General features: G+C 46.5%; 1 protein-coding gene across 2 annotated transcripts in view; it reads left to right on the top strand.

The window, feature by feature from the left end:
- stox1 (storkhead box 1) overlaps nucleotides 1-13569 on the top strand; it is a 39408-nt gene that overhangs the window by 20573 nt on the left and 5266 nt on the right. For both annotated transcript variants that reach the window (XM_073027179.1, XM_073027180.1), the window contains exons 2-3: nucleotides 8460-8612; nucleotides 9163-11425. In XM_073027179.1, coding sequence (XP_072883280.1) covers nucleotides 8460-8612; nucleotides 9163-11425 — 2416 coding nt within the window. The remainder of the gene's footprint in view (nucleotides 1-8459; nucleotides 8613-9162; nucleotides 11426-13569) is intronic.

Below are 13569 nucleotides of genomic sequence, written 5' to 3'. Positions count from 1 at the left end.
AGTACTGTGAGCAGTTCTGGACCTCTTATATTAGAAAGGATGTGCTGAAACTTGAGAGGGTTCAAAGGAGGTTCAAGAAAATGATTCCAGGATTGAATGTCTTATCATATGAAGTGTGTTTGATGGCTCTGGGCCTGTATTCACTAGAATTCAGGAGAATGAGGGGTGATCTCATTGAAATCTATTGGATGGTGAAAGGCCTTGACAGAGTAGATGTGGAGAAGGTGTTCTCTATGGTGGGAGTCTAACCAGAGGACACAACCTCAGAATAGACTTGAGTCCTTTGAGAATGGAGATGAGAAGGAATTTCTTCAGCCAGAGAGTGGTAAATCTGTGGAATTCTTTGCCACAAGCAGCTTTGGAGGCCATGTCTTTATGTATGTTTAAGGCAGAGGTTGATAAATTCTTGATTGGTCAGGGAATGAAGAGATATGGGGAGGAGATTTGTCATGGTCCGGATCGGTTCCCCTTTAAATTTAGTTAGGTTGCGATCTGGACCATTGACGCCTTGTTCCCTTTTAATTTCATTTCACGTGTCCCTTGAGCTTGGCAATCAAGGTAATCTACCCTCGACCCAAATTGGCAGCTTATAAGCACTTGGCTTTAGCCGTTCAGGGCGAGAGTGTTAAGAAGCCTTCGCAAGTCGCCACCGCCGCTACGACAAGCCAGAGTGATCCAGCCCGCATCGGAGAACCAGCAATTCGCCTTCCGTTGCCAGAGTGGGTCCGGGCAAGGTCAATCTACCAGGGGTGAGTGGAAGGCGGAGTCCTGACTCGACGTTTATGCCCCTTGTCTGTGTCTACCCCCGAAGAAGAGCCCCGGCTCGGTGCCTGAGCTGAAGGCGGAGTCCCAGCTCGATGTCATGCCCAGTGTCTGTGTCTACCCCCTGAAGAAGTCCCGGCTCGGTGCCTGAGTGGAAGGCAGAGTCCTGACTCGATATTCCTGCCCGTTGCCTCAGTTGGGGAGGTCCGGCCAGACTGCCGCTGCCCGGCGGGGTTTCTGCCCCATCCTACCCGTTGCCTCCGTCGAGCAGGTCTGGCCGGACTGCCACTGCCCGGCAGGGTTCCCCCCTTTTACCCATTGCTCCCCAAGGGCCGTGGCGGTCCCAGTCCCCAGGGTCCGAGTCCAAGGTCCGCGGCTGTCCATGTTCCCCTGTCCGAGTCCAAGGTCTGCGGCTGTCCATGTTCCCCTGTCCGAGTCCAAGGTCCGCGGCTGTCCATGTTCCCCCCATCCAAGTCCAAGGTCCGCAGCTGTCCATGTTCCCCCCATCCAAGTCCAAGGTCCACGGCTGTCCATGTTCCCCCCGTCCAAGTCCAAGGTCCGCAGCGATCCAACTCCCTAGTCCGAGGTTCGTGTTTCTCTTTGTCCTTGATTTCCCGATCTTCTGTGTAGCGAGTAATAAATGCTATTTTATTGTACCTAAGAAAGACGTGTTTGTGTCCTGCGTGTGGGTCCTCTCCCAGCACCCTTGTCCCCACCTCGTGACAAGATTGGGGCTGAGAGGAAAATTGGATCAGCCATGATGAAATGGCAGAGCAGACTCGATGGGCCAAATGGCCTAATTGTGCTCCTATATCGTGGTCTCTGACAGGGTTCGGTCTTTTCTACCTCCCATCTAAAGGTACTGCTGTCACTGAGATACCATCTGTCACCTCTCCTGAACCTGTTAACTCCAAGGGTACAGTTCTGTGGACCCCTCGCCCTCCACACAAAGATTCTGATTCAGTCTGAAGTACAGTTCCACCATCACCTCTCCCCTTTATGGTGGCTCCTAACTCACTGGGTTGCAGTTCCATGGTACTCGCTCGTCTCCGGAGGGTGCTGACTCTCAATGGCCGTCTTCAGCTCTTTGCCCTGTCCCGAAGTTGCTGGACTCTGATTCAGAATGGATTACAAATGTATGGACCCCTCTGCTGAAGGTGCTGACTTGAGTATAGGCTACTGATTCGACTTGGCTGTCCTGAGGGCGCTGAGTTCAACTCCATTTAATTGTCATTTACCCATACACAGGAATACAGTCGGCCCTCTTTATCCACAGGTTCCGCATCCGCGGATTCAACCAACCACGGATTGGGAAAACCCAGAAGTTCTCTCTCCAGCACTTGTTATTTGAGCATGTACAGACTATTTTTTCTTGTCATTATTCTCTGAACAATACAATATGACAACTATTTACATAGCATTTACATTGTATTAGGTATTATAAATAATCTAGAAATGATTTAAAAGTACAGGCAGTCCCGGGTATGAACGAGTTCCGCTCCTGAGTCCATCTTTAAGTCAGATTTGAAGTCGGAACAGGTACATCCGGTATTATTTAGCGTCAGTTAGTTAAATGTTTTTCTTAGTATATAGTACATATTTTACCTTTCTATGCATATAAAACACTTAAGAAACGTATGTATTTCAATAATTAAACCACTGCGTTGCTTGGCAATAATTGTAGCTTTCATCAGGTCAGGGCCTTTCACATGCTCCATTAAAATGGAGACTGTAGCCTAACGCTTTTCCAATGACCGATGGTGTTTCACCTCTTTCTGATCGCTTTATTACTTCCACTTTATCTTCAACTGTGATCGTTATTATTTTCGTGAACAGAAACACTGCCGATTCAGAGCTGCCCTGCCTGGTCCTAATATCCACCGCACTGAGAGGTTAAATAAGGTTCAGGGTTCCACTGGGTCCTAAAGACCACCGCACTGAGACCCGTTAAATAGGGGACTTGAGCATCCGCGTTTTTTGGTACCAATTGGTTCCGGAACCAATCCCCTGCGGATAAGGGCCGACTGTACAGCCAAATGAAACAGTGTTCCTTCAGCATCAAGGTGCAAAACAAAGTACCAACAGTCACACATAGTGCACGCTCAAGTAGTTAGGATAGCAGAAAAACATACTGTCACACAAAAAAAATGTATAGACCAAGTCCCTGAGTGTCATGGCCCGTAGGTTGATTGTGCGTGGGATGTTGTCCTGGAGCCACGTTTCTGCAAGAAACGTTCAATGGATCTTCTTCCAGATAACTCCACCTCCCCACCATACATTGCCACTGGTTATAGTTCGAGGGAGAACCCCTCCTTTCCTGGAAATGCTGACTTTCAACTGGGGTAAGGTGAAAATTACCTCTCCGTTCTCTCTGCTAGCGCTTTTACAGAGTACAGTTCCAGTGACCCTCTCTCATCGCATAGAATGCTCACAGTCACTGGGGTGTGATTCCATTGACTCCTTTTCCCTACTCTGCTGAAATCAGCCTAAGTTACTGATGTGTCACCGATCTCCCCTCTGCACAGGATGCTAGCTGTCACTGGGGTCCAATTCCATTGGCCCCCTTTCCATACTCCGCTGAAATCAGCTCAAGCTACTGAGAGCAGGCAGGTGTGCCCATGCAGAGTTTCTATTAATGTTTGATGGTGTACATCAGTGTGGTACATCAGTGTACATAGTGTTTGAACACTATGGATTGTGTTCAAGCACAGCATTAATCAGCCTATTTCAGGGTGTGAAGATAAGGGTGTAACCTCCAAACCAGGGTGTAAAGCACAGTAGTACACATGACACACATAACATACGAGAATTTATGAAGATAAGGTTAAAATCTACAGATGAATCACACATAAGTAATGAACTAAACTGCATTAATATTAAATATTGTAAGGTACAGAACAGATTAACCAGTGACACTTCAAATACGATGCGGCCGGGAGTTCAGAAGCCTAACGGCCTGGGTGAAGAAACTGTTTCTCATCCTGACCTTGTTTTTATGCTTCGTAGTCCCTGCCCGATGGCTGAAAGTCAAAGAGGATGCTAGATGGGTGGGAGGGATCCTTAATAATACTGAGGGCCCTGCGTACACAACGCTCCTGATAAATGTCCCCAGTGGATGGTAGGGAGACCCCTATGATCATCTCAGTTGTTCTCACAGTCCTTTGTAGGGACTTCCAGACCGATGCTCGACTGCTCCCAGACCAGATGGAGTTGCAACTTCTCAGGGTGCTCTCAATGTGCTCCTGTAAAACTCTTATTTAAATATAGACACACACATATTTCACGACATATGTCAGTGATATTTAACCTGATTCTGATACATTAGAGACACTTAAGAATCTCCTATATAGACGCATAGAAGATGGAACAAATGGAGATCTAAGTAGGAGGAAAGGGTTAGATTGATCTTAGAGTGGGTTCTAAGGTCAGCACAACATCATGGGCGGAAGGGTCTGTACTGTACCGTAGAGTTCTATGTAGATTTTAAATACTTACATGTTTTGTCAATTACATTTTCGATTAATGTTTTCAGAAAACCCAAGGCTTCATTGGCAAAGGCAAAAGAAAAACAACAGGTTTGGAATGTGGCCTGGGAAAATCTTTCCGAGTTGTTTATTGAGTCCAACCACTCCTTGCTTTTCAAACACAGATTCTGAGCTCATTCTGTTTATACGCCAACATTTCAAAAGCAAGTGACTATTGATTCCAAACAATACCTGAACAGGTACCAGTCTAGAAATCAGCCTTTCCCACACTACAACCTTGAATGGAGGAATCAGGCAGTGTGTTCTCAGATTTCACGTATTTTGATGGAGATATTGGGTTGTATTCTGTGTAATAAATGGTTCATGTAGAGAGACAGTGGATCCTTGCTTGAAGATGGTGTGTGGCGTTTTCAAATTTGTTGTTTTTGCATTCTGAGTTTTAGCTTAGTAAATCATAACTGAGCACTTTAAACCATTAACACCAAATAAAAACAACATTAACAAACTATAGAAAATCTGCAGATGCTGGAACGAACACGAACACACACACACTGACTGTACTCTTTTCCTAGATGCTGCCTGGCCTGCTGAGTTCCTCCAGCACTTTGTGTGTGTTGCAAAAAAAAACAACATTCACTGTTTAGCACTTAAAACATGCTAATTTATGTAAGAAATCACTTTTACTGGGTGCTCCTTTACTGCTTTAAAACGGGGTCACAATTCATAAACACGAGTTTCTGCAGCTACTGGAAACCCAGAGCAACACAAGAAACTGGAGGAACTCAGTAGATCAGGCAGCTGATGCACCATCAATAACTCTCGGAGATGTGAGTTAAGGTAGGCTTTTATTGGCTGGAAGAAATCACAAGCAGCAAGCGACCATTACACAACGTCCTGGAGACTGAGGAAGGAGCAGGGCCTACAATCGCCTTTTTACAGGGGTCTGTGGGAGGAGCCACAGGACCAGTCAGCAGAGGGGGGGGGGGGGGGCCTGTCCAGACAGGTATATGTAGTTCACCACAGCAGCATCTATAGAAATTAATTAACAGTCGACATTTTGGGCCGAGACCCTGATCTGCTGAGTTCCTCCAGCATTTTGTGTGTGTTCCTCATAATTTAAAATGCTTGATTTTAATCATTATGCATTAAAGTAGCCACTTCACCCACATCCAGCTCTGATTCCGTTCAGAACTGCCCATACCTCTGTGGAGGTTAAACTGGGTAGCTTTGCCGTTGTGTCGACAATGAGTCCCCTACTTTGGATATGGCTTCTGGTCTTGGCACTGCACCATTAGTTGTCACTGTTTAAATCGGTGAGGTGAAGATGATGGGCCAAGAAGGATTTCTTGGAAATCAGGCAGTGAGTTGGTGGTTCAGCAAGACCTGCTATTTAAAAAATTTAGGGCAGGTTTTATTTTTTACATCAGAATGTTGTAAGTCTTTGGAACTCTGGTGAAAGCAGAGCCTTTGCAAATGTTTAAGGTGACTACAACTTAAGACAAAAAACAACAGTGGATCAGACATTCCCTCCGAGTTTTTCTGCAACATGCTGATCCCATCTGGACTTCAGCAGTACATTTCTGCCCTCTCTGCTCACCCCGTCCATCATTTGTAATCCAAATATTCAACAATCTCCACTCTGAATAGACTCAATGACTCCATCGCTGCAGTTTCCCAAGGTAGAGTATTCAACTCTCCAAGGCAAGAAATTCCACCTCATCTCCATTAAGTGAAAAAGCCCTTGTTCTTGATAATCCTCCACCACCACCACTACAGGAAGCATCTACACCATTATCAAACCACCAAGTACTCATTTACACCAATCCCTTTTACTAGCACTTACTTCATAACCTACCATGTCTTTCTGATTCAAGTGCTACGCCAGATTCTTAAATCATTTGGGACCAGCCTTTCATGTGAGATCTTATTTAAAACCTATGGAAGTACATGTGGACTATGTGAATTGTAATGTTCTCATTGATATATTTTATTACTTTAAATAAACTCAAATTAATCGGACAGGCTCTCCCACTAAAAGACCTCTGCTGACTTTCCATGATAAGTCCCTGCCTTTCTAAGTATGGATTAATCCTGTCCACAGAATAGTGTCCAACAGCTTCCCTAATTGGACTCAATGACCTATAAGAACCCTTCTGCTCCGTAGTTACCCTGCTAACCTTCTTGAATAAAGATACGGCATCTACCAGTGAAATTTTAAAAATCGCTGTCAATGCCCCTGCAGTCTTGTCTCTTACATCCCATTGCAGCTTGAGATGAATCTCGTCACCTTTAAGCCTTATAATAAGAAAACAATATTTTCTCCAATTTAATTAGAACATCCTCTAGATTAATATCACTGTTTCTCCCCCCACCCTCCATGTAATCTGCAACTACAATGTTTTTCTCTTTGGTAAATACAGATCTAAGGCCTCATTCATATCCTCTTGATCCACACCAGCTTCCTGTTCAGTCCCTAATGGGCCCCTCTCCTTCCCTGGTTACCATATTGAGCTTACTATACTTAGAAAATGCCTTGCAATTTTCTTCAAGATCCCCGAGCATTCATCCAATCAGTCCCATTCAGAAACTTGTATGTTTCAATAGAATTATTCTCCACAGTTACAGACCCAACCTGTTCAGGCTTTCTTATGTCAACCCCTTCATTTCAGGGATCCAACAGATGAACTTTCTCTCTTGCGCTTCCAGTGAAAGGATATTCTCAAGTATGAAGACCAAAACCTGCATACAGCACTCCAAGGTGCATTTCATCTGGTGCCTTGTAACTTTTCATCAAACCTTTCCTGCTTTTATAGTTCGTAGTCTTTGCAACAAATGTCAGCATTACGTCAGCCTTCCTTGTATGCGGGCAGCGTAATGCTATTACAACATCAGGCGTAAGACTGGGCTTCAATTCTGGCTGCTGCTGTAAGGAGTTTGTACCTTCTCCCTGTGACCACATGGGTTTCCTCCTGGTGCACGGGTTTCCTCCCACATTCCATAGACATACAGTGAGGATAAGTGAGTTGCGAGCGTGCTTTGTCAGCGCCAGAAATGTGGCGACGCTTGCGGGCTGCCCAGCACAGTCCACACAGATTTGACTTGACTCAAACAACGCATTTCACTGTATGTCTCTGTACATGTGACAAATAAAACTTACTTATTTGTTTACTTGATGTATCTGCATGCCAGCCCTTTGTGTTTCATTCACTAGGGCACCCAGACACTAGTGGCGGGGTGGAGATACATCTCTACCAAAGGAGGTGTAAGGCACTCCTTCCCTCTCCTAGCCTACAGGTCATCAGCCCTGGGGAAGGTGTAGCACCTTGTTGTGGAGCGGGGAGGGATTAAGGTTATGTGGAGCCTTGGGAGCAGTTGGAGGATTGTTGTATGAGCAGCAGGTGCATATCACAAGCTCTGTTAGGCAAACAATCTCTGAAGAGTTTTGATAATGGCTGGGGTCACCCGTCTTGTAAAGACACTGCCTAGAAGAAGGCAATGGCAAACCACTTCTGTGGAAAAATTTGCCAAGAACAATCATGGTCAAAGACCATGATCGCTCTCGTCATACAACACGGCACAAAATGTAAAATAATGAGGGGCTAGATATAGCAGATAGGAAGGTCCCATTTCTCACAGATATAGAATCAAAAGAAACAGCAGGCATTTAGAATAATTGGTAGTACTATTAGAAAGGAGACAAAGAAAAAAGTATTTAAACTGGAACTCACTGCTTGAAAGGGCGAAGGTAGCAGAAGCCCTCGTCACAATGAAACTTTATTTGGATATGGTCAGGGGTAGATGTGACCCAATGGACCATGAATCATGTTCTGGAAGGCGTGATTTAGCTGGCTGACTCCTGTTCAACCAACACAACTACAGTGGCCTCCTTTTATGTTGTAAATTAGGGTATTAGGGTGGCATGCTGTGTAGCGGTTAGTGTAGCGTTTTACAGTGTCAGTGACCTGGGTTCAATTCCTGCTGCTGTCTGTAGGGAGTTTATGTTCTCCCCGTGACTGCATGAGTTTCCTCCAGATGCTCTGGTTTCCTCCCACATTCATTTTCTTTTCTTTCTCTCTCTCTCTCTCTCTCTCACACGCACGCACGCACGCACGCACGCACACACACACACACACACACACACACCCTTTAGTTAGTTTGGGAAGGAAGAATCTTGCCTTTTTAAAATAACTAAACTTTAACCTTTTGTTGCAGGTGATGTGTCTCCAATACCAATGATGCCGATTGCTCAGTCGCAGTTTGTGCCCCTGACAGAAGTTCTTTGCTGCGTTATTTCTGAGATGAACGAGAGTCATGTTACAGTGACCCAGGAAGCCTTGATGGATTATTTGGTCAAATGCTATCCAGGTAATTGTAAGCAATGCTATTTATTATCTGACATCTCAAATTTCATGCACTTTGATTAACCTTTCATTTTCCAAGCTGGACTTCTACCGCTCTTTTCCAACCATCATTCTGCAGGATGACCTTCTGCATTTCAAGGAGGCTCGTCTCCCTTCACTGCTCTTTGGACCTCCTTCACTCAATGTGTTAATTGTCTGACAGATAGCATCACCTTTCCAGGAAATCTAGCTGTGCTCCCTTCCCTTTGACACTTTCTTTGTCATGAAAGCCATCCAGGTTGTTGGGGATTCACACATCTATGACTTACAGTGATGAACATCACTAGGAAGCTCTAGATCTAGGAAGCCCCTAGATCTAGAGCTCCTGATGTCCCCTGTTGAACTCCTGGCCTTCTTTCTTTCCCCTAGTCTCTTTTTTAGATCTTCACCCTTTTCGCAAGTTCTCACAGCTCCTCCTCAGCTACACACTCTCCCTTCTCCCTTGTCCTATTGTCATAGGACAATAGCCGTTGTCCTACGAACCAAGTCAATGAATACGTTCATTCTCCTTGCAGGTATAGCATCACCTTCCCAGGAAATCCTTCATAATGCTCTGGGCACTCTGATCCGGGACAGGAAGATTTATCACACTGAGGAAGGCTACTTCATCGTCACCTCACACACTTACTTCATTACCGGGAACGTGGGGAAGCAGAACCACTCCTGGATGCTGAGTGGGGACCACGCACCCTCGCTGCCTCCTGTCACCTACCTGGTGAGTGTGGAGAGCTGTGAGGACACACCGAGGGGGAAAGGCCTCCCTGGAATGGCTCTCTGCGATTCCTGCTGCTGCTTCAATGCACCGCTGGACGCCCAAGACAGGGGGATCTGCAGGGAGCCCAAGCCCTCAGTCCAACACCGGGCTATCTCCACGGCAATGGGCCACCAGGGTACTGAACCAAGCAGGTCCAAAGAGAAAGGAAATCCCATCCGAAAGTTTGGACTTGGCCTGTTCCGCCGTAACACAAAGAAGGAAAGTCCTAAGAGAGAGTATGGGACCTTCTCAGCCCAATTCCCTCCAGAGGAGTGGCCTGTTATTGATGAGAACAGCCTAGGGGACATTCCTCGAGATGTCGAGCTCCAAATCATCAAACGCATCAACCCCGGGCTCACGGTGGACAACCTCATCAGGCACACTCTGCTGATGAAGAAGCTGGCAAGGGAGAACCCCGCGGCATGCCGCAGCAGCTCAGCAGAGTGGCTGGCCCGTAAGCAGAGGCATCGCTCGAGGGGCAGCCCCCGTAAGGTGCTGGCCGGAGGGCAGCAGCGAGTCAGGTCGGCTCGGCTGAAGCGCAGGGAGTCACTTCAGACCCACTCCGTGGAGGGTCTGTCCAGGCTTGCAGGGGGGCCCGGCGCAAAGGAATCACACAAGGCCAGAAGGAGCAAGAGGGAGCAGTCCTGGGAGCAAAGCGCACAGGTCGACACTCCAACTGCACACGTCCACAAGAGAAGAATTGACAATCCTTTCTCCAGGTTGCCTCCCAGGGACCTCCCCTCAGTCAAACAGCATGGCTCTCAGAACCCCCGGCTCAAGAACACGAGGATGGAGAGGCACAGCAGGGCAGCACGGGTATCTCAGTGTCTCAACCCAACCGGAGCGAAGGGTGCTGACCCGCTGGGGGAGGGTTCTCAGGGGAGCATTAAACCCGGCGGCAGCTGCTGCCTCCCTTCAGCAGAGGAGAGCTGGACAGGCCATCCAGAGAAGGAGCACAGGCGGCTGGGTTACACACGCCCTGGGCTCCTAGCAGACTGCCGACCCCAGGATTGCCCGAGGAAGGTCAAGATACCCGTGGTGCCCAAGGTGAATCACCAGTCGAAACACTGCCGACCTGCCCAAAGTTCAGGATCAATCCACCTCGAGCAGGAGCAAGCCCGGCAGGAGGTGAACCACATCGACGGCCCTCTCCCCTGTAGTTGGCAGGAAAACCCTACAGCGTCTGGCCTCCGTGCAGCAGGGAGCTCTGGGAGTGTGGAGAGAGCCCTGCCTCATCGATCGAGCACACAGTTGGTTTCCCAAGGGCAAGTCAGTGAGGAGGATGCCCAGGCAGCCATCGTGCCGGAGGTTGGTGGGGACCAAGAACAGAGTGAGACCTTTACTGATAACGATGAGACTCTGTACCAGGGAGAGCTGGATGAAGATGATGCTTGCAGTTCACTTTACCTCAATGACGATGATGATGAAATCACACAGCTCTCCAGCCCTCCCCTTGCCCTCAGCTTTGTTAGTCAAACAGAACTAGAAGGTTCATCAGCCAGGCTGTCCAATGAGAACTGGGCTTTGACCAGGATCCTGCTGGACGAACCACAAACTACAAATGCTAAGTTCTGCACGCAGCAACCGACAGGCTGGCTGGAAGGGAGTAATGGGAGTCTAGGACCATCCAAGCCCTGGTCTGAGGACGAGCCCTACGCACAAATACACAAACATGGGTTAACGTCACAGCTGGGGTATGACCACCTGGAGGAAACGGAGCATCCGGGTGGGCACAGAGACCTGACAAGCAGTGTGTTTAATTACTGTGATGTGGTAGCTGCCGACTCTGAACCAGAGACACTTCCTAACCCTCCCCGTGAAGGTGATGGAAACCCAGATGGCCGCAAGCTCTGGGCTGTCCATCGGGGAATAAAAGCCCAGCTGAGAACCATGGACCCTGACATGGAGTTTGCTCCCCATTCACATGATGTTGCCTTATCACAAACAAGTCAAGAGGAGCACAGTCACCTAGAGACACTGGAGAATAAAAGCATTACCGGCGACAGTGGCATCGATTCACCTCGGTCAGTATACTAGACGTTTTCACTGGGCTTGGGGTTGAAGAGTCAGTCAGGTTCAGAAAGATCTTACCAGGGTCGGAGATGGAGAGGTCGAGAGATCGATTTAGCTCTGAGCTGCTTGGAAACTCTACCCAGGGTTGGGGGAGGGATCTCAGTGGTGCCAAAGAGTTTTGATGTGTGTTTAAAATTACATTTTACACGAGACATTGAAACATTTAATTAAACACATTAAAAATGTTTATATTGGCCAAATAATTCCCGAGAATTTTAAAGATACAGATTTGATTGTCTCTAACTTGTGTTGCCTGCTACTGTCTGAAGTGGTGGCTTGCGTGATCTTGCCCTAAAGTGGCTGGGGTACTGGATTATCCCTGGGCCATGGATTTACTGCCAGACTCACTAACAACCAATCTCAGGCCAACAGGCACCAAGTATGAGTTGTGAGTACGTCCAAAACTCAAGGCGGTTTGTCTTTGTACTCATAGAATGAAATGAAATAGGAAGTCAAGCTGCTAAAATTCATTAGATGTACAGTCCAGGACAGGCGATCAAATAGGTGGGAGAAGATAGAGGAGAAATGTTGCAATCCAACTGCAGAGACTCAAGGTCTTTAATAAAATTGGGGACATTAAGTTACTCTAATGGAATAAGAAATGTGTATAGATTGAAGAGTGTGAGGAATTATTGAAGTGTGTCACAGAACCCTTGTGGCCAGTGTGATTCCTGCCCAAATGATGCAAGATCCAGATCCAATAGGAAATGTTGTGGGATGTGTCAGAGGCAGAGCATCTGGGAAAAGATAATTGGGCATTTAGGTTTAGAGTGGCTGCTTTCCAATATTGCCATAGTGACCACGCTTCCAAAATTCTTCACTGGCTGAAAAGTAGTTTAGGACATCCTGATGTTAGGAAAAGTGCTATATACATGCAAGTTCAATGTCATTGTGTGGAAGAAACCTCGAGGTGAAACGAGTTCTGAACCATAGTTCCTGGAGTCGAGAACTAGCAGGTAAAATATTAAACAGGAATTTCTTCTAAGAGGTAATGGATTTGGTACAGATGGTCTGATGAGAGAAGGGCAGAACCTGCCTGGATTATCAGAAGATAAACCAAAATAAAGCATTAAAATGGTCAGTATAAATTCATAATTTAGCAAAAAGAATACAAAGGGATGAACTAATACAGTTATCTTGTTAGGGGCCAAGATGGACAAAGAGTCCTTGGAAGTAAGGACTAAAATAAACATGATTTGCAGTTGCAATTGTTATTTATTTTAATTAAGAGCAGTGCAAGTCATGTTTATTTTAGATTCAAGATGGTGTCTGAACAGATTTACTAGCAAAATTGGTAATAGGGTGAATAAGTTATTGACTGGGTGGTTACATAATTCACTCAGAGAGCAGACAATAGTTTTCTCAAGGAGTAAAATAATATTCTGTCACCATCCAGATCAGTGTTATAGTCTTTGCCTTTTCTGATAGATTAACGTGTAACCCTATTGTTTGGCCAGCAGCATTAGTCTAGGGGAAGACAGTCTCCAGCCCCGCCAAACGTGAAATCTTGTTTGTATGGATGCTGTGTGATGTGTTACCCTGTTACAAATCAGTACCATGAAATATCAGACAATACACCATATGCAATTAAATGATTCAGCTTTATATTTCTTAATTTGACTATAGGGTTAGTAAAGAAAACAAAGAGAAAGGGCCCATTTTAATGAAACAGTCTAATGTGCTCATTGAAGTTCATGGTTTTCCTGTCTGTTCGTTCTCCACCGATTTCCCCTGGGCGTTGTCAACTCCCGACCCCATTCCAAGTCCACTCCGTCCTGCAGTCTACGACCTCTCTGTTCCGGCAACTTCTATCTCCATCTTCTGCCAAACAAAAGACCATGAATCACACGCTCTTGGGCACACGAGAAAGAAAACGCTCCCTTCATTGGACGGTGCACATTCCAAAGCCCCCATTATCTCTATTCCTAACCCAAACAGTGCTGCTACAGAGAAACCATTACACTAGCAGTGAAACCTTTCCCAGGCATTACACTCTCCCCCCACCCCCACCAAATTTAGTCACATCCTCATGACTTTGAGATAATTTGCCAACCCTTCCTACAAAGTACAAAGTCCAACCCAGGTGTAAAAGGCA

This window comes from Hemitrygon akajei, chromosome 23, assembly GCF_048418815.1.
Source record: "Hemitrygon akajei chromosome 23, sHemAka1.3, whole genome shotgun sequence".
Classification (NCBI taxonomy): Eukaryota; Metazoa; Chordata; class Chondrichthyes; order Myliobatiformes; family Dasyatidae; genus Hemitrygon; species Hemitrygon akajei.
This window is presented reverse-complemented; position numbering and strand designations above follow the sequence as displayed.